The 25,702-nt window shown below is 36.9% G+C and overlaps 1 protein-coding gene across 9 annotated transcripts in view; it reads right to left on the bottom strand.

The window, feature by feature from the left end:
• The window catches only part of KPNA1 (karyopherin subunit alpha 1), a 91,092-nt gene that overhangs the window by 27,613 nt on the left and 37,777 nt on the right, over positions 1-25,702 (bottom strand). For all 9 annotated transcript variants that reach the window (XM_009446285.5, XM_001167086.7, XM_063806182.1 and 6 more), the window contains 6 exons: positions 15,952-16,059; positions 12,596-12,695; positions 9,871-9,965; positions 2,522-2,653; positions 778-866; positions 336-435 (listed from right to left, as the gene is read on the bottom strand). In XM_009446285.5, coding sequence (XP_009444560.1) covers positions 336-435; positions 778-866; positions 2,522-2,653; positions 9,871-9,965; positions 12,596-12,695; positions 15,952-16,059 — 624 coding nt within the window. The remainder of the gene's footprint in view (positions 1-335; positions 436-777; positions 867-2,521; positions 2,654-9,870; positions 9,966-12,595; positions 12,696-15,951; positions 16,060-25,702) is intronic.

Genomic DNA, 25,702 nt, shown 5'->3' on the forward strand with positions numbered 1-25,702 from the left:
AGAACCACTGTTTTAAGAGAACTGAAAGGATAGTCTCCTAATACAGTATACTAATTGTATGAAGCCTAATTTCAATAAGCTTTACAAATTCTTCCTTCATGCTATGCTTTATTTGCAGTCCCATCGTAAATGTGCACCTTCAAGCTATGCTCTAAATTTGCTTTTTAAATAATAAAGAGAACCAACAAAAACAACAACCCTGTTTCTCCAAAAACAGATAAAATTCTAACATTTTAAATTTTAACAAAAATTATCTTCCTGTTCACCTTACCATTGGTTGCAATACTCTTTTAATTGTATTTTTTCTGCCAATGTCCCAAAAGCATAGTCCTTACCTTTGCAAATTCTGGAGGTGGACTTTTCCCTCTACAGAGATTAGACAAAGCCCATACTGCATTCCGGGTCATGGTCAGGCGGTTTTGCTTTGAAAATAACCTAAAAGCACGATGGTACAATGGTAAACTATGTAACAGACAGTGATTATCTGATGACATAAATACTAAATAATAATACTTTTGATAAAGAGATGTCTTCAGATAGCTTTTCTCCAGAACATTAAAACTTCATTAATTCTGATGCAAGTAATTCAGAATTCAGAATTTTGGCATGGAAAAAGATAGGGTGCTTGAGGAAATGATCTAAACAAGAAAATATCTGGAATTAAAAATAACACTAGAAAATCCAAAATGATTTCCAAACATGTAATGCTTTCTGAGGAATCTCTTACATTTTTATTCTCAAAAAGAAAAAAAAAGGAAGAAGGAAGAAGAAACTTACTGCAAAAGAGGGGGAAGGATATTGCAGTCTAAGACATAGTCCCTGCACATGGTACTATCTCCAGCAATGTTGCCAAGAGCCCAGACTGCCTGTGAAAGAATCATTCATTAATAAAGGTTACATAGTTTAATTCCCTCATAATTCTTTCAGATGCCAGTATATCACAATAACACGTTCATCAGGGAGTCAAATGAAATAGTTGTAGGATTGGGGGAGGAAGATAAACAATATCCTAAAGTGTACAACAAACAGAAGGTATTCGGTTTGTTAAAGGAAAGAACTAATTCATTTTTGTTTGTTTTTGTTTTTTGATACAGAATCTCGCTCTGTCACCCAGTATGGAGTGCAACACAGTGAAACTCCATCTCTACTAAAAATACAAAATTAGCTGGGTGTGGTGGCAGGCGCCTGTAATCCCAGCTGCTTGAGAGGCTGAGGCATGAGAACTGCTTGAACCTGACAGGCCAAGGTTGCAGTGAGTCGAGATTGAGCCAATGCACTCCAGCCTGGGTGACAGGGACAGACGGAAGGAGGGAGGGAGGGAGGGAGGGAAGGAAGGAAGGGAGGGAGGGAGGGAAGGAAGGGAGGGAGGGAGGAAGCAAGAGGAGGGAAGGAGGGAGGGAGGGAGAGACGGAGGGAGGGAGAGACGGAGAGAAGGAGAGATGGAGAGATGGAGAGAAAGAGAAAGACGGAAAGATGGAGAGACAGAGAGAAAGACAGAAAAAAAGAAAGACAGAAAGAGAGTATTTTCTTGCTTACATAAGAAAACAGTGAACAAAAAGAAACTTGCTTTCTGTACTTTTCTGCACAAAAGTGGCAAAGACTAGCCACTTTCTTTTTTTTTGAGATAGGTCTCACTCTGTTACCGAGGCTGGAGTGTGGTGGTGTGATATCGGCTCACTGCAGCCTCAGCCTCCTGGAGCTCAAGTGAACCCTCCCACCTCAGCCTCTCAAGCAGCTGGGACAACAGGCGTGTGCCACCATGCCCACCTACTTTATTTTCTGTAGAGACTGGGTTTCGCCATGTTGCCCTGGCTGGTCTCGAGCTCCTGGGCTCAAGCAAGCTGCCCACCTCAGCCTCCCAAGTGCTGGAATTACAGGCAGGAACCACAGCACCTGGCCTACTTTCAACACTTGAAATTTCTACAAGAAAAAACCTCTATCAGTAACTGCTTACATGGTCTAAAAAAGTACATATACAGGGCTTAAAGAATGTCAGGTTTGGAAGGGGAAGATTATTTTATGTGTCTAAGAGAAATTCTGCCTACAGTCACTAAGAAATTTTCTATTTGGTTAAGACTAAATTTCTAGAACACTCCTTTGTGACAATCCATAGATTACCAAAGCCAACTGGTGAAACTCAGCCCCTTATTATGTTGGGAAATTTTGTGGGGTTTTTTGTTTTTCTTTTTTTGTTTTGTTTTTTTTGAGACAAAGTCTTGCTCTCGTCACCCAGGCCGGAGTGCAATGATGCAATCTCGGCTCACTGCAACCTCCACCTCTCGGGTTCAAGCAATTCTCCTGCCTCAGCCTCCCAAGTAGCTGGGATTACAGACACGTACCACCATGCCCGGCTAATTTTTGTATTTTTAGTAGAGACGGGATTTCACCATGTTGGCTAGGCTGGTCTCAAACTCCTCGTGATCCACCCACCTTGGCCTCCCAAAATGTTGGGATTACAGGAGTGAGCGACGTGCCCAGCCAAAAAATTTCTTTCACCTGCTTCTTTTTGTTTCATTTTTACCTGTTCCTGGACATCTTCAAACTCTGAGCTGAGCAACTCTATGAAGATGGGCACAGCTCCTGCCTGAATCACAATCCGGGTCTGAAGAGAATTTCCTGAAGCAATATTTGTCAGTACCCAAGCTGATTCAAACTATAAAGATAAAAATAATTTTCATTATCTTTTTAGAATGTAAAAGTTTGTTTACTTATAACAGTAACATTTTCTGTACATGAAAAAAAGATTCTGAGATCATTATTTGCACATAACCTATCAGTTGAGTACTATATTAATTTTAAAAGAAGAATATCCAGAAGAAATACCTCAACCTAGAAGAATATTCAGGGTGTCTAAAATTTCAGTTCAAGAAAGAGTAAACATGACACCATAAAAAGAATGAGAGAGTGTTACATATGCTGATATGGTATGATCTCCCAAGATATAAATGAAAACAAAATGCAAACAGTGTACATTAATATGGCATTATACCATATTTTCTAAAAGCGTTAAAAAGGAATATATGCATTAATTTACTTATTGCACAGATTATCTTCAGAATGAGTTAGAGGAAACTAAATACTTGTTGCCTGCATAGAAAGGTGATGGTAACTAGGGAATAAGGATGAAAAAGACACTTTTCACTGGAAAGCTTTATGTGCCTTTTAGCCTGTACCATGTATGTTATCTAATAAAAAAGATTTAAAAACTTCTGTAGAATGGGCAAAGTAAAATAGGGGGAGAATGTTAGTGTGAAACATAAAATACAGGCACAGTGAAAAAGGCAAAAGGTATCAAATGATAAGTAGGTGAAAGGAGTTAACAGCACATAATGAAATGACAACTTCAAAGAATAAGAGCTTCCAATAAATGAGAGAGCTCCAAACCAAAATACAGAGATAGGACTTTTTGGGCATTCTTAATAGGGAGGGAAAAATGAAGGTAAACTGACTAAAGGTTGATATATAGCATTACAGCACTGGTAAACAGAAGATATAAAGGAAATTATGGCCAACAAAAAATAGAGCATACTACTAAAATATATCTCTAACACTAACTTGACTCTTTAGCTTAATATTGAGAAATCCAATAATGAACTCTTTTCTATTTAGTTGAGAGTTCTTAATTACATTTCAGGTTGTTTCTTCCACCATTCTGTCTTCTATTTAATAAAGCACATACACAGAAAAAAAGAAAAATTCCATGGCATGTCCTTTAAATCAGAGAAAATAACAAGTCGTCATCAAATGACCTGTGATTCTTCTAAGCTTCCAGATTAACTAAAAGGTAGCTGTCAGGTAGAAAACTAAATTCATTAATCTTTGGGAATAGAGGAAGACAGGAAAATGGGCCATCTGATCAAATCACGTTCAAAGCTATGTTAGTGATAGAAAATTCATAGCAGAAGACACATAACCAATGGATGTTCCAAAGAAAACTATAAAAGTGACATACATGAGTGAGGTAAGGTGGTTTAGTAGCAGCAGGGAGGCCCAGAGTAGGAGTACTTCGGTTAAAGAGCCCGTATCTGGTCCCTTTTTGTTATAACAAAAATGCTGGGGACTTACAGATTAAACCCCAGATATCATGAAATAAAAATTCTTCCCATATTTATCTCTATGATTAAATTACTAATGAAAGCAACACTCAGACCCTTTCAGTACGTCTGAATTAAAACTTGACATTTGTACCGTACTTTATATTTTCTTTTTTTTCTTTTTTGAGACAGAGTCTCAGTCTTGTTGCCCAGGCTGGAGTGCAATGGCGCGTTCTCGGCTCACTGCAACCTCCACCTCCCGGATTCAAGTGATTCTCCTGCCTCAGCCTCCCAAGTAGCTGGGATTACAGGCATGTGCCACCACGCCCGGCTAATTTTTATATTTTTAGTAGAGACGAGGTTTCATCATGTTTGTCAGGCTGGCCTTGAACTCCTGATCTCAAGTCATCCTCCCATCTAGGCCTCCCAAAGTGCTGGGATTACAAGCATGAGCCACCGCACCCGGCCACTTTATATTTTCAAAGTACTATTCACATACTCGCAGATGATCCCTACAACAACCCAGAGATGTAAAGTATCTGGCTTTTCTTGTGTACAAATGAGGAAACTATCTGAAAAAAAATCCAACAATTTGACTAATGACTCGAGTAATGTTACACAGTCAAAGACAAGGACTAAGTTACAGCCTCCTAATCTAATACATTACGAAGCCCAGTCATAGTTTCCTGAAACATAATGCTGACCCAGAAATATTTCATTTGCTTGTAGTTTGGATATCTAGTTCAAGAAATTTTAAATAACAGTATGCCAGATTATTTATACTAAAAAAGAAAAAACAAGTTCACCTAAGATGTAGTTTCTTTTGCTTACTAGGAAAATTAATTTGTAAACCAGAGTCATATGATGTAAGTATAAAAGCAAACTGTCCCACCACAAGGCAGGCTCAAAGTTCAATAAACAGTCATCAGATACTGCAAACATAAAGTCAAATAAATGAAAACTCTAAGGAAAAGCAATCTGGAAAAAAAATAAGATCAGAATACATACCATCTGTATACAAGAAAAAGATTACAGTGAGATTTGGATGCAAAAGAAATTATAATAATAACCTGGGTATACAGGGATATAGTACAGAGTTATTGGTGAGAAAAAATTACTTAGAATTCTAATTGGTGCCAGCGTTCAAACTGCTATTTTGAGTTTAGCACCAAAGATCTCAGGGGAAATGAGGGAAAATTCCAGAAGCTACACAAGTTAATAAAATAGAGAAGCGAAACAATTCAAGTGACAATGACTAAGAAAATGAAAAGTAAGTGAATAACAGCCTGAATACAGATGGTAAAAAAAAGAAATTATTACATCTTAGCAAAAGAATAACATGCCAGTTATGCTTATCACTAAGTAGTACACAATGATGATAACCTCTCAATGCAATTCAGGAATGAAAATCAAAAACAGTTTTGCTATTATTGGGGATAGAAGTAGATGGGTAACTGTAACAAGAGGACCACTGAAAATACAACCATATTCATGCATTAATAAGGCAATAAAACACACACACAGGGTGCTGATTACTTTGCTGTTTTCACTTTGTGAAAGCTAATCAAGCTGTATTTGTGAAATTTTCTACACCCATCTATACATGTGTGATATGTATGTATGTTTATGCAGGTATCCACATATGTATGAGAGGAGGGAGTAAAAAACAGAATTTCCCTGAGTATAGGCCTCTGTTAATGTTAGAAGAAGTAACTGTTAAACGTATTTAAGTATATGTTTTTAAAAAATTAGATGTACTTTAAACTACATAACTTCCCTTTCATCATAGTCTGTACTTTAAAGCTGTATTCCACTGAGATTTGCCATCTATTTTTTTGTTTTTTCTAAATGTTTCAGCCTTGGGTACTAGATTAGAATTTAACATGAAATAGTTGTGAAATGGGAAAGCCTAGAATTGATGGCAAACACATATGCATAAAGTTATGATAGAAACAGCCAAAAAAATTAATTAAAGTAAGCAACCCTGTTACCAGGAAATCATTAACCTGGAAAAAAAAAATCTAAGAAATGGTATTGCCTGAAGTAACAAATGGTGGCCAAATAAAATCTTCACTTCTTTTGTTGTTTTAAACTACTATATTCTTAATATCCAAGAATGGCATCATACAAGGAAACAAGCTATCATGCAGCTGTAACTACTTATAAACTGTAATTCCACTCATTATTTTTCACTGTCCTGAACTCACTAAATAAGGCTACAACTGAAATCTGCACACTGAAGGTTTGATGTTTTCTCTCTTCCCTTTCTTAGTCTCTACCTTCTGGCGCTCAGTTCCTTAAATAAGGAAAATGAGAATCCAAAGCTGAAGTACTTCTGACCTCCTATCAAGTTTCCCACTCCAGGTTGAGGTACGCCTGGTTCCCTTTCTCCATTTGGATCAGGACTCTGTTGCTGGCCACTTTGCCGGTTCCACTCTGGTTCCTAGCAAATGCCAGGCTCACCTGGAGAGCAAGTGAAAAGAAAGGCTCACATCAGAAAAATAAACCCAGATAGCAAACTCTGCAGAGAACAGTGCCTGAGTCATCTGAGCAACTTTCCAGGAAAGGCAGAGAGATCAATGAAGATGGGAAAAGACACAGGAGGATGAAGGCTTACTGCAGTTTATCACATTAAGCTTTTAGAGGGGACAAGAAAGGCAGAAAAGGGGAAACTAAGCCAATGTAATTCAAATTTACAACTTTTCAAGGATTATCTGTCTAATATTTGGAAATAGAAGGCAATATATTTATTTCTAGCTATTTTTATAAACTTCTATAAGAAAGTTTGGGAATGCCACATCTCAGCATTGCAAAGGACAGTACAAAGATACTGGGCCTGGACTCAAAGAAGCAAAAAAGTAGGCTCACAGACCATGCCATAAACCAGACCAGTCTCATGACAAGGGCTCAAGTCTATCTGAGACCTAGATGTCACTGAGCTTGAGAATGCGCTTAGCTAAAAGCCATTGTCTGCTTCCAAAATCCTAGATTCCACCCATGTTCACCTTCAGCACCTGGGTAGCAATGCTCAAGGCAGGCAATTTTATCTCCCTGGTTTGAGGTACCTTACTGACTTGGGAAGCCAGAAAGAACATAAAAAGACCCTTCACTAGGATTCACAGTTCTTTATCTATGGAATGAAGAAATTAAGTTTGTCCACAAGATTTATTAGTGAGCTGAGCCATCAAATTTCCTCTTGGCACCACATAGCATGACTCTCCTTCTGGAAGAGAAATGACAAAAGCCCTATTCCAAAGGTGCATTATTCAAGTTCTAGTAAGCAGGTAAGAGTATCAGGGATAGCTTACATCTGTCTGCTCTCCAAGAAGGCAGAGGAAGGAGTAACCTCCAAGCTTCCCAGAGCATGTCTAATTATTTGAAAGCATGGTAGATCATCAAGTCTCCTGGCTTTAAGGTCTCTCTCAATATACTTGCTCCGTGCTTCTGAGGTGGTCAAAGGTCCCCACTAGTCACAGTGGAGAGAGAACACCATGGTGTCCTTAAATGTGCACATAAAAAAGCTAGAGATGGCCCTTAGATAACAAACAGTTGGTTATTTCTCAGAGTTAGGACAGCTAAGACTATCCTCATAAAATCATGAGGTTATCACTTCCGGAGGAATCGTTTTGCAATATTTCAGCCTAATTATTAGTTTGCACAAGGGTGGAATCTGGGAGTTTACATAGAAGCAAATTAGAGATTTCTGAAGGCTTTCATCTTCAGATGTGTTAAAATACAAGTTCCAAGATTACAGAGTAATGAATTAAAAAAAGATGTAGAATGTCTTAGCCAGAAGAGGGCACTGTCAGAGAATGTACTTGTACTTTTTAAGGAGTACAAGGGAATGCAGAGATGGGGAAAGATCCATTTCTCCGACTTTTTTCATTTTAGATCTGAAAGGTTATATACCATCTATATTTAATGCATAAAAGAACTACCACCTAATAAAAACCGCCAGATCAAGGAGTAAATTCAGTATCTCTCATCTACTCTCATTCCCAGAGACAGGAAAGAAACACTTTTTTCAGCATCAACAAAATAATTTTCCCTACCTCCCTCTTCCTACAAAGCATTTCAAATGATAAACTGCAGTAAGGTTCCTCATTTGGTCCCTCTGGTTCTCGGCAGGTTGCTTAGGGGATCAGGCTCTGTTCTCTGCAGTGTTGGTTGTCTGGATTTCCTTTTATCCTGAGAAAAGTCTCTCTTCCCTTGCTCTCAGGGTGAACGTGATTATTTTTCAGGTGTCTGATGATCCTGGCCTTAGATGGGGACCAGAATTACAATCCAGGAGGCAGCTAGCAAAACAGAACCTTAATTCAAATGAGCATGGGAACTGGTAAGTGTCAAACTGGAGAAGAAAAACTGATGCGACATTGAAGTACTCTACCTTTTCTGGATTTCTTGTTTTTCCTCTGGAAGGAACTCATCACCGCAACAAAGAGTGTAAAACAAAGAGAAAGAAGGGATAGGAGGAAAGGAGAGAAAACATCAAGGCAAATCATCAAGTTGTATGAATAATCTATAATGGTGTAGACAGTAAGGAACCTGGGGGCAGGAGCTATCACTTAACAAAAATGCCCCAGTGTCTACATGGCTCCAGCCTTAGAGTAAAGAACAGCACACAAGGGACGGGGGATATCTTTGATTAACTAGTTTTTGGCAAATATTTACTTAGAAAGATAATCCAATTTTGTGATCAACTTGGTACCTAACCAATTTTTATAGCTGCATAGTCTCAGGGCCCAAGCCTTTGAGATTAGATCCTACAGGTGAGAATTTAGGGATCACATGTATTTGTTACTAATAAAGGCACTGACTCAGTTGGTTACTCCAGGGAAGTTTACTAAAAAATCATCAGTTTCTAAAAACCCAACTTTATCCAGGGGGAAAAAAAAACAGTAGTTTAGAATTTCTAGGATGAGAGTCAGCTGACTGTTGGTTTCTTTTCTTATGAAAATTATTGAATCCTTGGCTGGGAGCAGTGGCTCACACCTGTAATCCCAGCACTTTGGGAGGCCAAGCAGGTGGATCACTTGAGGTCAGGAGTTTGAGACCAGCCTGGCCAACATGGCAAAACCTCATCTCTACTAAAAATAAAAGAATTAGCTGGATATGGTGGTGGCTGCCTGTAATCCCAGCTTCATGGGAGGCTGAGGCAGGAGAATCACTTGAATCTGGGAGATGGAATTTGCAGTGAGCTGAGATCTTGCCACTGCACTCCAGCACAGGCGACAGAGCAAGACTCTGTCTCAAGAAAAAGAAGAAAAAAAAAAAAAGAAAATTCTGAATCCAGAGATTACAAAATTTCCTCTTGGAATCCCTTATATAGTACAGTACTGAAAGCCTAAATTGACACAGCAATAAGTACACAGATTCCTGACAAAGTTATCTCCTTATCGGCTTTTTGTGGGGTGGAGGAAGAATTAATTAGGAACAGATTTGGGAATTAATAAGACTCTGATCTAGCCCATGTTACACCATCCTGAGAAAGCCACTAAGTATCATCTAAAACTCCCTCAAAACCAAATTTTATGTAGCCCACACATAAGTTCCTGGCTGTAATGGCTCCTCTGCTGTAAACATTTCCCTATTAGAGAAGTATTATCCACAATCATAAAACATTTTAAATGATTAAAAATTATAATAATAATAAAGAGTATAACGAAGGCCTACATGTTAACAAAGCTATGAAAGCAGCTTGCAATGTAGTTGTCAGGAATATCATTATAAACAAACAATTCTTCATACAGATAAAAATTAGTAACAAATTTGTGTACAAAATAAAAATTTTCAAAAGGAATTAAGTTATGAGGCAATAAATAAAAATTATTCGCACCTGCAGTGTACAATTCTCTTTTCGTTTGAGGAACTCCACAAACCTGGCCACTACTCCTGGTGTGCTGATAACTTCATCAATAGGAGGGTTAGGTTCTGTTTCCCCATAAAATAAAAGAAAAAAAAAATCCTTTGATTTCAATGCAAGAACTTAACAGCTCAAAACTTCTTAACATCCCTCCCTCCATTTACCATCTCTCATGCTGGAAATCTACCTAAAACAAATGAAATGTCAAATTGGGTTTATCACTTTGAGGATAGGGTAGTCTGAAATGTTTCACAATGAAGACAAGTCTCAATATGAGAATAAAGGATGGGAAAATTTCTTAAAAATTAAATTACTGCCTCCACTTTTTAGAAAACCTAAAAAGCAGGGGGCAAAAAACCCCTCAAAAGACCATTGTTAAGTGTTCTGGTATACTTCCTTCTAGCCTGTTTCCTGTACATGAGTTTTAAGTCTAACTGCTCTTGTCTGTTGTAAATCGTCTTAAGGAATTGCATTACAAGATTCTCAATAGGCCTGCAGAATTTAATTTTGTACCTGTAGGAGCTAGCAAGAATTCACGAAGATTGACTTGCCAACTTAGTCTCACTTTCATTCATGATAATACAGTATCCTATAAATGATGTCACTCAATAAAAACTTATAAGGCAAATAGGAGGGAAATGTCATAGACAATAAGATTAATAACTTCAGCCAGAGACTGACAAAGTTACTGACAATATGCGTGTGGCAATGCCAGAAAAATGGCAATTAGATCACAATACTACTAGGGAGATTCTTACCCAAGTCGATGGCCTTACTGAAAGAGGTGACTAATGGTTCAATGTTCATTTGGAAAGGACTCTAATGACATGTCATTTACCTGGTTGAACATTTCTATTAACCACTCAGGTAAACACAAAAAAACAAATTTGATGATTACAATAAACTAGTTAATATGCTGAGTTACAGAAATAACACAGAAAAAGAACAATAAGTCAGAATAGGCAACAACAACAACAACAAAAAACAGAAATAAAGCAAAGTTCAGCATCTAAATTTTTTAAATGGCAATTTTTAAAAATCTACATGACTTCACAAACAAAACCTAACAACAGTTCGTGAACAAAAGCACTAGGGAGTTTAGTTTGCTGAAAATTCAATAAAATATTACTATGCCATGACTATCAAAATAACTAGCTACCTTGGACTACATTATCAAAAAAGACACTCTTAGGGCAAAGAAGGTAACCTCTCACCATACCCTACATTAATAACAACAAATCTGAAATATTGGATTCTAGTTATCACATTTTTAAGAGGTATGCTGGCAAACCAGAATACATGCAGGAAGGTAGCAGAATGGTGAAAGCCCTTAAAAAAAAAAAAAAAAGCACATTACAGAAGAAAACCATTAAGCTTAGCATGTTGAAAGAGATAAGACTTTTTTAAAAGGGGTGAGGAAGTATACATTTCCTTCAAATATTTTTAATAAGCGGTCTGCAAAAGACAATTTTTTTTGTCATAGTAGTAGTTTTTTATTCCACTTAACCTCAAGGGATATATTAAATTTTTTTAAATCACTAATGACTCTAAACAACCATAACTTAATACTGGGGGGTTTAAGTATTTACTACCAACGTTATAATCGGGTTCAGAATTCTTTTTACTTGCCCATGTTGATAACAAGTATCAGATTCCATTCTACACTAATTATATCAAAAAAAGTAATTACCAGCCGGGTGTGGTGGCTCATGCCTGTAATCCCAGCATTTTGGGAGGCAGAGGCAGACGGATCATGATAGGAGATCGAGATCATCCTGGCCAACATGGTGAAACCCTATCTCTACTAAAAATACAAAAAAGGCCGGGCGCGGTGGCTCACGCCTGTAATCCCAGCACTTTGGGAGGCCGAGGCGGGAGGATCACAAGGTCAGGAGATCGAGACCATCCTGGCTAACACAGTGAAACACCGTCTCTACTAAAAATACAAAAAATTAGCTGGGCACGGTGGCGGGCGCCTGTAGTCCCAACTACTTGGGAGGCTGAGGCAGGAGAATGGCGTGAACCCAGGAGGCGGCGCTTGCAGTGAGCCGAGATAGTGCCACTGTACTCCAGCCTGGGCAACAGAGTGAGACTCCATCTCAAAAAAAAAAAAAAAATACAAAAATTAGCTGGGGGTGGTGGCGTGTAACTGTAATCCCAGCTACTTGGGAGACTGAGGCAGGAAAATCGCTTGAACCAGGGAGTCGGAGGTTGCAGTGAGCCAAGATCGCGCCCAGCCTGCACTCCAGACTGGCAACAGAGCCGTCTTAAAAAAAAAAAAAAAAAAAGGTCATCAACCTGCCCACCAGTAAATGCATTCCTAACTTTCAGTGGTAAATTGCTAACATTAAAATCAACAATCATAACTCTTTCAAGGAGTATTTTTAAAGTCACTCTATAAAAAAAAGTCAGTCTCTCAATTTGAATTAACATGATACTGACTACTATTCACTATAAGGTCTTTTATAAAATAACCCAAAAATGAAAATAATTCTGCTTTCTGATCCTGGTGAGATCCCACAAATAAATAGGAAACTTAAAATGTAGGCATGGTTCACAATTACATATATGTCTGTATTTTTATTCTTTTATTGATAAAAATACTCCAACACAAATTACCTGTGGTATGAAAAACAGACTATGGGAAAGTAATTTTGTAGAGAGATGAAAAAATATACTGAACATATTCATAGCTCACCTTTTGAAAGCAGCTTCCTGAATTTCTGTGTTGCTGAAAGCTGTTGCTCTGGGCTTTTGGAAAATATCATTTCAATCATGTCAGAAGTGATGACACCACCCTGCGATCACAAACAAAAAGAACATATAATAAATTATCACCCTTAATTCAAAGGAAAGAAAGATAACAGATATCATGGCCAAGTTATTAAGTTAATCATACTTCCCCAGAAGTTACATAAAGGTAGGACAATCTTTACATATAGAAATGTGTAAGATTATTAATAATATAATGAAGCCAAATTCTTTGTCTGTCATTAAAAAGCTCACAGTAGAAAGTGATCTTACTAGTAAATAATAAGACAAGGAGCTTATTGCTCTTCCCCTCCTTGCTCATCACATAGCTGGCTATTCTTTCTTATCAAAATTAAATGTTAAGTTTTAAAAGATGGCTTTTCAAGACCTCCAAGCCTAAAGTAGCCACTTTATCTCTATCACAGCACCGTATTTCAATCGTATGCCCCAGCCCTTATTACACTCCCAGATATTTTTCTGTGTTCCTCCAGTATACTGTAACTTCCTTGTAAGCCCAAGACCCTGTCTGTCTTACTCTATCACTAAGGGCTGGTGTACTGTAAATGCTCTGCAATATTTATTGAGTGAGTATATAGAGTGGTCCTGTATAAATCTAGCCACTGCCAAATTCAACAGCTGACTCTTAAACTTATTTAAAATTTCTTTCTTGTTTTATTAAAACTTTCCAGTTTCCCACTACCTTCTTGCTTTATTAGAATGTTTCCATTTCCCACCATAACTCATCCCCAGTATTAGCAGTTAATTTTCTTCTCAGGGTCATTTGTCAGAAAGAAACAAAGTTCTTATTTCATGAAGGGTAGCAGTCAACAAGATGAATTGTGAAGAAAGCTGCACTAAGCTGTAAATGCTGGATGACTGGTAAGCAATACCTAAGAATCCTCATAGGGGAATATATGACGCATTCTACTCAAGAATCAGAAAAGTAACTATTTTCAAAATTGCAAGACTGATTCCTAAATCAAGGTTTCTATATGATTTGTTATGAATATGTTTGCATAAACACATTCATATATATATATACACACATTAAGCAAATATCTTTTTCTTCCCTCTCTCATCCTCTTATAGCAAGCTGTACTGACTTTACATTACACTATTTAAGTACTGTTAACTTTACATTATAATACTTAAGTCACAGGCTATCAAGGACAGGAGTGAACATCACCCAAAGATTTTGCAACCTCTTCCGCAGAAGGAGTTAGTACAGATGTGCCTCAACTTACAATGAATGGGGTTATGCCCCACTAAACCCATCATAAGTTGAAAATATTAAGTAAAAAGTACACTTAATACACCTAACCTACCAAACTTCATTGCCTAGCCTAGCCTACCTTAAACATGCTCAGAACACATACATTAGCCTACAGCTGAACAAATGATCTAACACAAAGCCTATTTTATAATAAAGTGGTTGACTATCTCGTGTAATTTACTTAATACTGTACTGAAAATGAGAAACAGAGTGACTGTATGGGTATTCAAAATACAGTTCCTACTGATTGCATATTGCTTTCACACCACTGTAAAGTTGAAAAATCCTGACTTGAACCCTCCTAAGTCAAGAACCATCCATACATTTTTAGTTGCACAAAGGAAAGTTGTAATCTGGCCGGGTGCGGCGGCTCACGCCTGTAATCCCAACACTTTGGAAAGCCAAGGCGGGTGGATCACGAGGTCAGGAGTTCAAGACCAACCTGGCCAATATGGTGAAACCCTGTCTCTACTAAAACTACAAAAAATTAGCTGGGGGTAGTGGCGCACGCCTGTAGTCCAAGTTGGCCTCATCCAATCAGTTGAAACCCTTAAAAGCAAAGACTAGGTTTTCTGAAGAAAAAGGGATTCAACAACATCAACTCTTAACCTGAATTTATAGTGGGCCAGTGTGCCCTACAGATTTCACACTTGCCAGCTCCCAAAGACACGAGCCACTTTCTTAAACTAAATTTCTTTCTCTCATTGGTTCTGTTTCTCTGGAGAACCCTAATACAATCCATAAAACACTTTATATTCACTTAACACTCTCTTCTTAAAAAAATTGGAAAGACTGGCTTTCTGAAGGGCCTAGAAACTTTCATCACAAAATGATGGCATTGGCTATGTCTGTATGAATTCCAAAGGAAATAATACTACCCTCCCAACTCTCAAAGAAAACTGGTTCATGTAAACTGGAGATCTATGAAATGAAATAAAAATAAAAACTACAAAATACTATGAATAGTATGCCACCATTTACCAAAAAAAAAGGTGGCGGAGAGGAGAACATTTTAATATACAAAAGTTCTCAGAAAGAATAAATAGGAATTTAGTAATACTAGTTGCCAATGCAGAAAAATACTAGGTGGCTAAGCGGAAGAAAGATTTTTCTTCATTTTTTTTAATTGTACTTTTTTTGTTACTACAAACAACAGTACCTTTTAGGAGATAATTTTCTTTTTTAAAAAACTGTGTGTGTGTACACATATACATATGTACACATATATAACCTATTTTTAAAATTACGTAATTACAATACTCTAGAAATCTAGATAGGTCTAATCCATACAAATAAAGCATGACTTTTATCTCTTCATGTTAACTTCAAAAAAGTAACAAAATGGTTTACAACAGAAAAATCCAAGAGTTCTGATGTGGAATCAAGTTTTTAAATCATACAAACAGGTCAATTTTGTAAATCAATAAAAAATCATTATTTTCTTTAAAGTATCTCTTATGGCTCGGTGTGATGGCTCAAGCTTGTAATTCTAGCACTTTGGGAGGCCAAGGCAAAAGGATCACTTGAGGCCAGGAGTTCACCTGGGCAACACAGTGAGATCCTGTCTCCACAAAAAATTTAAAAATTTGCCAGTCATGGTGGCACATGCCTGTAGTCCCAGCTATTTGGGAGGCTAAAGCAGGAGGATCACTTAAGCCCAGGAGTTCGAGGTTGCAGTGACCTACGATTGCGCCACTCCAACCTGGGCAACACAGCAAGACCCTGTCTCTAAAACATAAATACATAAATAAATAAATAAATAAGGTGTCTATTCTTATTCAACTTTTAAAGAGTAATTTTATCTTATAATTAGCTTGATAAGTTTTTAGAGCAGAATTAATCTTTATAATTTAACTGCACTTTATCCAAAATATAATAAACATTTAATGAACCATGAGATTAAGCATATTCTTTTTAAAAATGAAATGCCAAGTACTTTTTGTAGCCATCTAACCTTTTTTAAAACTCAAAAGGAAATCTACATCTCATATCTTCATCACAAAAACACTGAAAAGAGTTCATTATCTTACTGGTGCCATCTCCATGTTATTAATCTGAGCCTCATGAAAGCCTCCATCTGACATAACTTCTTCTTCTGTTTCTTCTTCTGCTGTAGCAACATTTCTCCGCTTGAATAACTGAAATATAAAAGATTGGTAGCAATGTAAATGTAAATTCTAACACAAGGGAGTTCAACATTCAAATACTAGGCACCCCATTCAAAGTGAAGTCTTTGAAAATCATTTTTAAAATTCTAAAGCTGTCAGCTTTTACTGATGAGTAACCATTTCAGATTTCTCCATAGTCTTATAATCAAATATAATTAACTATTACAGCATGCTATAAACAACACTTGATAATGTAAAACTTACTAAGAGAGGTCTGACACTACATGACATTAAAAAAAAAAAGGTTGGAAAAAGGAGCTGGGTCATGCTTGGCCATTTTCCTCATCCCTTTATGTAAAGTATACATCAGGACAGTCCTAACAATGTACCAAGGAAAATGAAAATAAAAACTATGTTCAAATGACTTAATACTTCCCTCCTAATCTCCAAAGATGGTGGACTGTGGCTTCTGACCTTCCCAACCTATCCAGCAACCAGTGGCAACAAATGATGACTGCTTAAGCACTACCTTTAAAGCAGCTCCATTAATGTGTATAAGCAAAGGAGACTAGTTCTCTCCAAAGTCAGCCAACGAGGGTGATTACCATTATATCCTTATGAATCCTGGGCAGCACATTTATTCATCAAGCCATGATGTAGTAACAGTAACTTACCCTCTCTCACCCTGAACAACTAAAAACAGACAAAATACATAAAATAATGTTTCAACCATTGGACAATAAAAACCACAGAGTAGTGATATCTGAGAAAGAAAAACCCAACATAAGCCCCAATACTGCCTCAGATTACTATGCAGACAGTTCCAGGCTGCAGTGCAGGAAAGGTAAATTCAACCAGAGTTTAGATGCTCCTTGGATTTGAGAAAACACAGTTCAGAGCTGAGAAGGCCAAGAGACCTAAAATTCATAACGCAGAGTACAACACCAAAAGAATACCCAAGATCTACAGGAGGTTCCCTCTGAGATTTAACTTAATACTAATCAGCACATAATCATATTCTTTCAGAAGACAGAAGCAGAGACAGTACTTCTCAACTCATTCTAGGAGATCAGCATTACTCTTAATACCAAAACCACCTACCAAAGGCCTATTTAACAGTAGTTTCTTTTACCCAGTACATGTCCAGCTATCAAGAAAAAATTACAAGGCATACTAAAATATAAAAAACACATTTTGAAGAGACAGAGCAAGTATCAGAACCAGATTCAGCCACGGCAGTGATGTTGAGATTATCGGACCAAGAATTTAAAACTAAGATTAATATGCTAAGGGCTTTAAATGGATAAAGTGGACAGCATACAAGAACAGATAGGCAATGTAAGGAGAGAGATGGAAATTCTAAAAAAGAACTAAAAAGAAATGCAAGAGATCAACAACAACAGAAATGAAGAATGCCTTTGATCGACTTTTTAGTAAACAAGACACAGCTAAGGAAATAATCTCTGAGCTTAAGGAAATCTCATTCGAAATCTTTAAAACTGAAAAGAAAACAGAAAAAGGACTGACAAAAATAGAACAGAGTATCTATGAACTGAAACAACTACAAATGGTATAATAAACATGGAATGGAACCATCAGGAGGAGAGGAAAGAACAAAAGAAATATTTGACACAATAATGACTGAGAATTTCCCCCAAATTAGTATCAGACACCAAACTGTAGCAGGCCATGTCTCATTAATGCAGGGCTCCATAACAACTGTTTCAGTACTGACTGACTGGTTAAGTTAAATATTAAAAGCTAAGAAAAGCCAGTGCCCTTATACAAAGGCTGGAATGTAACAAAAGCCCACCAAGAGTTTTGCCTAGGCCTTTCCTGGGCCTTAAAGCATAACAAAGAAATTCCCCAGGCCTCCACAAACAAGTTTATTGGATGTCTGAAAGAACTCCCCAAACCTCCAGGAGCAGGAGACAAGATAAGGGTAATCACCTCAGCACCTGGATTAAGTAAATTTACTGAGACTCCAGAGGAAGGTCTTCAAGACTCAGACCTTACTTACAGATTAAAAGAAGTTTAATCACTTATGTCTTTAGATGAATACACACTTACACGCAGACATATAGCTTAAAAGGTATATAATATCTGGAAAACTTTGTAATTTCGAGTTGGTCTGGCAGTAATTTCTAGGCCTTCTCCCTGTAACCAGTTACAAAAATAAAAACTCTCTTCCTCCCCAGTTCATCTGCATCTCGTTATTGGGCCATGAGAAATAGCAGCCCAACCCAGTTTGGTCTGGGAACAAAACCACAGGAAGCCCAGAGAACACCAAGCTGGACAAAGGCCAAAAAAATCCCACTACACCTAGGGATATCATTTTCAAACAACAGAAAATCAGAAATAAAGGAAAAACAATCCTAAAAGACAAGGGTAAAAACACTGTACTTAACACATGAATAAAGATAAGAATGATAACCACACATGCCAGAAGAAAGTGAAGTGAAATATTTGAAGTGTTGAGAGAGAAAACCACCAACCTAGAAACTCTGAACCTTGCAAAATCATCCTTCAAAAGTGGAAACAAAAATAAAGATTTTTTTCAGAATACTAAGGAAATTTATTGTCAGTAGACCTGCTTTGCAAGAAATGTTAAACGAAATTCTTTGGCAAAAAGGAAATGATACAGGTCAGAAACTTGGATCTACATAAAGGAAGAATATCAAAGAATGAATAAGTGAATGTAAAATTAAAACATCTTAAAAATTGATTTAGCAGGTAAAATTTTGTTTAAAATAGCAACAATGCATTTGATTATGTAAGCTAATGTGTATATACATAAGATTACAAACATTTCTGTATAAGCTAAATAAGTAGGCGGGGCACGGTGGCTCACACCTGTACTCCCAGCCCTTTGGGAGGAGGAGGCGGGTGGATCATGAGGTCAGGAGATTGAGACTATCTGGGCTAACACAGTGAAACCCCATCTCTACTAAAAATACAAAAAATTTGCCGGGCGTGGCGGCGGGTGCCTGTAGTCCCAGCTACCCAGGAGGCTGAGGCAGGAGAATGGCGTGAACCCGGGGGGTGGAGCTTGCAGTGAGCCAATATGGCACCACTGCACTCCAGCCAGGGAAACAGAGTAAGACTCCGTCTCAAAAATAAATAAATAAATAAATAAACATTTTTTAAAAAAGTTAAATGAGTTAACAGCAATGATACAAGGAATGGAAGGGAGAAACAGGATTATCTTATAGTAAGATACACTACCTGTTAAAAGGTATAGTGTTATTTTAAAGCAGATTTGAGGTAGTTGTAAATATACATTTACAATCTAGGACATTCTAGGACAACCACTAAGCAACGTAAAAAAGTACAATTGATATGCTAAGAAAGAACAGAAAATGGAAATCATATAAAATGCTCAATTAAAACCACAAAGGCAGAAAAAGAGTGAAAGACAAAACTAGAAACAAAAAAAAAGGCTAACAAATAGAAATCAGTAACAAATATGGTAAATATCAATCCAACTATCTTTGCAATTCCTTTGACTGTCAATAGTCTAAGTGCACCAATTAAAAGAGATTGTCAGATACATCTTGGAGTCATCCTATTCAGGGGTGAGGGAACTGGAGTATTATTTATATATCATCTTCCATCATTGGTTCAAGGTTGTTGGGGAATGTTAATTTCCTAGTACCTGCAACTTGTCACACAGATGCAAAATTGGAATTCGGTGGCCACAGAAAGTCCTCAGATAAAGAAATGCAGGTTCTGACATAGAAGCTGGGCCTGCATACGATGCAGGGGTGAGAGTAAGGGCAGGAAATGGAAGAGGTCAGCTATAAAATACCTTTATATTTGTCAACATAATCACTCTACACCTTTATATTTAGTCCCGCAATTCCTTGAAAGTTCGTAGTATGTCCCAAAATGCAAACTGTTTTGCTTATACAATGTTTTCCTTCACTGATTTCAATTTGACAGTTAAGTTAATATTCAGTTCAATATTCTAAATAAATCGGCATTTTGGCAAAAAATAAAGACTAAAAGAGACTGTCGAAGTGGATCACAAAACAAGAACCGACTGGATGTGGTTTACAAGAAACCCACTTTAAATAAAAACACAGATTAAAAGTAAATAGATGGAGAAATATATATCATATTAACACCAATTAAAAGAAAGCGGAGTTGGCCAGACGTGGTGGCTCATGCCTGTAATCCCAGCACTTTGGGAGGCCAAGGCAGGCAGATCACACGAGGCCAAGAGTTCAAGACAAGCCTGGCCAACATAGCAAAGCCCCATCTCTACTAAAAATACAAAAATTAGCCAGGCATGGTGGTACATGTCTTGGGAGACAGAGATTGCAGTGAGCCGAGATCGCGCCCCTGCACTCCAGCCTGGGCCACAGAGCGAGACTCTGTCTCAAAAAAAGAAAGCAGAGTTGTCTGTAATAATTTCAGACACAGCAGATAAGGCAAGTTAAGTTATCAAGGATAACTTTTATCAAGGATAAAAATAAGGATAAAAAGACATAACAATGCTTAGTGTGTATAAGCCTAACAACAAAGTGTCTGTGTAGGCAAAAACTGATAGAATTGCAAAGAGAAATAAATGAATTCACTATTATAGTTGGACACTTCAACACCTCTCTATCAGAAACGGACAGATCAAGCAGGGAGAAAACCAGTAAGGACATAATTGAACTCAACATTAATCAACTGGATATCATGAACATTCACAGATTATGTCACAGAAGAAATAACAGAATACACATTTTTACACTCATAGGATATTCATCAAGATAGACCACATTCTGGGCCATAAAACAAACCTTAACACATTCAAAAGAACAAGTTATAAAATGTCTCCTCTCAGGTCACAATAAAATTAAATTACAAATCAATAACAGAATATAATTTTTAAAAAAACCCCAAGTACTTGGAGATTAAACAACACACTTCTAATAACACATAGGTCAAAAAAGAGATCTCAAGAGAAATTTTAAAATATTTTGAGCTAAATGAAAATAAAGACACAACTTATCGAAATCTATGGGATGACGTGAAAGCAGTGCTTAGAGGGAAATTCATAGCATTGAATGCATTTACCAGAAAAGACAAAAGATCTAAAATCACCTAATCAATCACCTTAAAAAAACAGAAAAAGAAGCAGCGAATTAAATCCAAAGTTAGCAGAAGAATAAAAACAAGAGCAGATATCAATGTAACTGAAAACAGGAAATCAACTGAGAAAAATCAATGAAAAAACCAAAAGCTGGTTCTTTGAAAAGACCAATTAAATCATAAACCTCTAGCCAAGTAGACTAACAAAAAGACAGAGGACACAAACTCCTAATATCAGAAATCAAAGAAAGAAAATCACTACAAATCTCATGAACATTAAAAGGACAATAAAATAATACTGGCCAGGCACAGTATACTGGCTCACACCTGTAATCCCAGCACTTTGGGAGGCTGAGGCAGGCAGATCACTTGAGGTCAGGAGTTCAAGACCAGTCTGGCCAACGCGGCAAAACCCCGTTTCCACTAAAAATATGAAAATTAGCCAGGTGTGGTGGCGGGCGCCTGTAATCCCAGCAACTCAGGAGGCTGAGGCACCAGAATCACCTGGACCCGGGAGGCAGAGGTTGCAGTGAGCCAAGATTGCACCACTACACTTCAGCCTAGGTAACAGCGAGACTCTGTCTCAAAAAAATAAAAATAAAAAAAGAATACTATGAACAATTCTATTTCCACAAATTTGATCACCTAGATAAAATGAACCACTTCCCTGAAAGCCACAAACTACCAAAACTCACACAAGAAACAATCTGAATAGGCCTGTATTAAAGAAACTGAACCAATCAACCTTCCAAAACAGAAAACACCAGGACCAGATGGGTTTGCTGGTGAATTTTATAAAACATTTAGGAAAGAAATTATACCCATTCTGTACCATCTCCTACACAAGATAGAAGCAGAAGGAATACTTCCTAACTCATTCAGTAGAGGCCAACATCAGAGTATTCCAAAACTTGACAAATACATTATAAGAAAACTACAGACCAACATTTTTTATGAACACAGGTGCAAAATCCTCAACAAAACATTAGCAAAACAAACCCAACAATGTATAAAACGAATCATATACCATGATCAAGTGGGATTTATTCCAGGTGTAAATTACTGGTCCAACATTTGAAAATCATTAATAAAATCCATCACATCAACAGACTAAGGAAGAAAAATCACACACCCATATCAATAGATGCAGAAGAAGCATATGAAAAAAAATCCAACACCCATTCACGATTTTAAAAATTCTCATTCCTCAACTTGACAAGGAATATCCAGAAAAAAACCTACAGCTAACATCATACTTAAATGGTATGAAACTAGAAGCTTCTCTGCTAAGATCAGGAGCAAGACAAGGAGATTTCCTCTCACTACTCCTTTTCAACATTGTATTGCAAGTCCTAATGAATGCAGTAAGACAAGAAAAGGGAAAAAGGCATGCTGATGGGAACAGAAGAAATAAAACCATCTTTTTTTCTCTGATGACACAGTCGTCCACATGGAGAATTCAAAAGAATCAATAAAAAAACCTCTGGAACTAATAAGCAATTATAGCAAGGTTACATGACAGAAGGTTAATATACAAAATTCAACTGCTTTCCTATACACCAGCAATGAATAAAGGGAATTTGAAATTAAAAAGTGTCATTTACATTACACTCCCCAAAAAACAGAATACTTAGGTATGAATCTAACAAAACATATACGAGATTTCTATGAGGAAAACTACAAAACTCTGATGAAACAAATCAAAGACCTAAATAACTGGAGAGGTATTATTCCTATCTATAAAGAAAGACTCAACATTGGCAAGATGTCAGTGCTTCCCAACTAGACCTATAGATTCAACGCAATTACAATCCCAGAAAGTTATTTTCTATCACCAAGATGATTCTAAATTGTATATGGAAATGAAAAAGATCCAAAATAGCCAACAAAATATTGAAGGAAAAGGACAAAGTTAGAGGAATGACTCTACCCAACTTCAAGATTTATCGTAAGCAAGACAGCATGGTATTGGCAAAAGACTAGACAAACAGATCAATGAAACAGAATAGAGAGCCCAGAAATAGACCTCATAAATCTAGTACAATGATCTTCAACAAAGAAAAGGATAAAATACAATGGTGCAAAGGTAGTCTTTTCAATAAACAGTGCTGGAGTTCAACGAAACACTAACAAAATTCAACAAACAGCACATCAAAAAGATCATTCAATATGAACATGTAGGATTTACCTCAGGGATACAAGGATGGTTCAACATACGCAAATCTATGAATGTGAATCACATTAACAGAATGAAGGACAAAAACCTATGATCATCTCAATAGATGCAGAAAAAGCATGAGACAAATTTCAACATCCTTTCATAAAAACTCTCAACAAATTAGGTATAGAAAGAATTTACCTCCACACAATAAAGGCCATATATGACAAACCAACAGTTAGCATCATACTAAACAGTGAAAAGTTGAAAGCTTTTCCTCTAAGATCAGAAATAAGACAAGGATGCCCACTCTTGCCATCTTCACTCAATATGGTGTTGGAAGTCCTAGCCAGAGCAATTAGGCAAGAGAAAGAAATAAAAGGCATCTAAATTAAAAAGGAGGAAATGAAATTGTCCCTGATTGCTGAAGACATATCTTACATGGAAAGAACTCTGAAGACTCCGCCAATAAACTGTTAGAAATAATACATGGATTCAGGAAAGTTGTAGGATATAAAATCAATAAACAAAAATGTGTAGCATATCCATACACTAACAACAAACTATCTGAAAAAGAAATTAAGAAAACAATCCCATTTACAATGGCTACAAAAATAAAATAAAATACTTAGGAATAAATTTAGCCAAAGAGGTGAAAGACCTGTACATTAAAAACTACATAAAACACAGATGAAACAAATTGAAATAAATGAATGGAAAGATATTATGTTCATGAATTAGAAGAACAGTATTAACATGTTCATACTAACCAAAGCTATCTACAGATTCAATGTAACCTCCTTCAAAATTCCAATGACATTTCTCACAGAAATTTTTTAAAATCCTAAAATTCATATGGACCTACAAAAGACCCCAAATAGCCAAAGCGATCTTGAGCAAAAATGAACAGAGGAGGAGGCTTCACACTGACTGATTTCAAAATACAATTGACCCTTAGATGACACAGGCGTTAGGGAAGCCAATCCCCTACACAGTCAAAAACCTACATATAACTTTTAACTCCCCCACAGCCTAACTACAAATATGCTACCATTGACTGGAAGCCTTATCAATGACTTAAACACTAAATTAACACATTTTGCATGATATATGTATTATATGCTGTATTTTTTACAATAAAGTAAGCTACAGAAAAGAAAATGTTATTTAGAAAATCATAAGGAAGAGAAAATATAGTTACAATTCATAAAGTGGAAGTGGATCATCATAAGGGCCTTCATCTTCTCATCTTCAAGTTGAGTAAGCTGAGGAGGAGGGAAGAGGAAGGGTTGGTCTTGCTGTCTCAGAAGTGGCAAAGGCAGGGGAAAATCTGCATATAAGTGGACCCAAGCAGTTCAAGACCTTATTCAAGGGTCAACTGTATGCTACACACTATAGTAATCAAAACAGCAAGGTCTTGGCATGAAAACGAACACATAGAGCAATGGAATAGAATAAACAGCCCAGAAATAAATCCATGCATTTATGATTAATTGATTTTTCTACAAAGGTGCCAAGAACACACAATAGGGGAAGAACAGTCTCTTCAATAAATGGGGCTCAAAAAATTAGATATCCATGTGCACAAGAAAGAAACTGAACCTTTATCCCACACCATAAACAAAAATTAATTCAATATGCATTAAAGACTGAAACTAAGACCTGAAACTGTAAAACATAGGGAAAAAGCTTCTTGACACTGGTCTAGACAATGATTTTTTGGATGGAACCCCAAAAGCACAGGCAACAAAAGCAGGGCGACAAATGGGGTTACAACAAACTTTTTAAAAAGCACAGCAGAGGAATCAAAAGAGTGAAGAGATAATTTATGCAATAGAAGAAAATATTTGCAAACCGTATATCAGATAAGGGGTTAATATCCAAAATATATAAGGAACTCAAAAATAACTCAATAGTAAGAAAACAACCTGATTTTAAAATAGGGAAAGAACTTAGTCATTTCTCAAAAAGAAGACATAAAATGGCCAATAGGTATATGAAAAAAATGCTCACCATCACTCATCACCAGGGAAATACAAATTGAAGCCATAATGAGGTATTACCTCATACCTGTTAGAATGACAATCATCAAAAAGACAAAAGATAACATATTGGCGAGGATGCTGAGGAAAGGAAACCCTTGCACATCGCTGGTGGGAATGTAATTTATTACAGCCAGTACGAAAAACAGTATGGAGGCTCCACACACACACACAAAAAAAACTAAAAAAAGAATTACCATATGATCCAGCAATCCCACTACTGGGCATATATCCAAAGGAAAGGAAGTCAGTATGTCAAAGAGATATCTGCACTCCCAGGTTCACTGTAACATTATTCACAATAGCCAAGATATGGAATCAACCTAAGTGTCCATCTCAGATGAATGGAGCAAAAAAGTGTGGTCTATATACACAACAGACCAATGTTCTT

Source organism: Pan troglodytes, chromosome 2 (genome assembly GCF_028858775.2).
Source record: "Pan troglodytes isolate AG18354 chromosome 2, NHGRI_mPanTro3-v2.0_pri, whole genome shotgun sequence".
NCBI lineage: Eukaryota > Metazoa > Chordata > Mammalia > Primates > Hominidae > Pan > Pan troglodytes.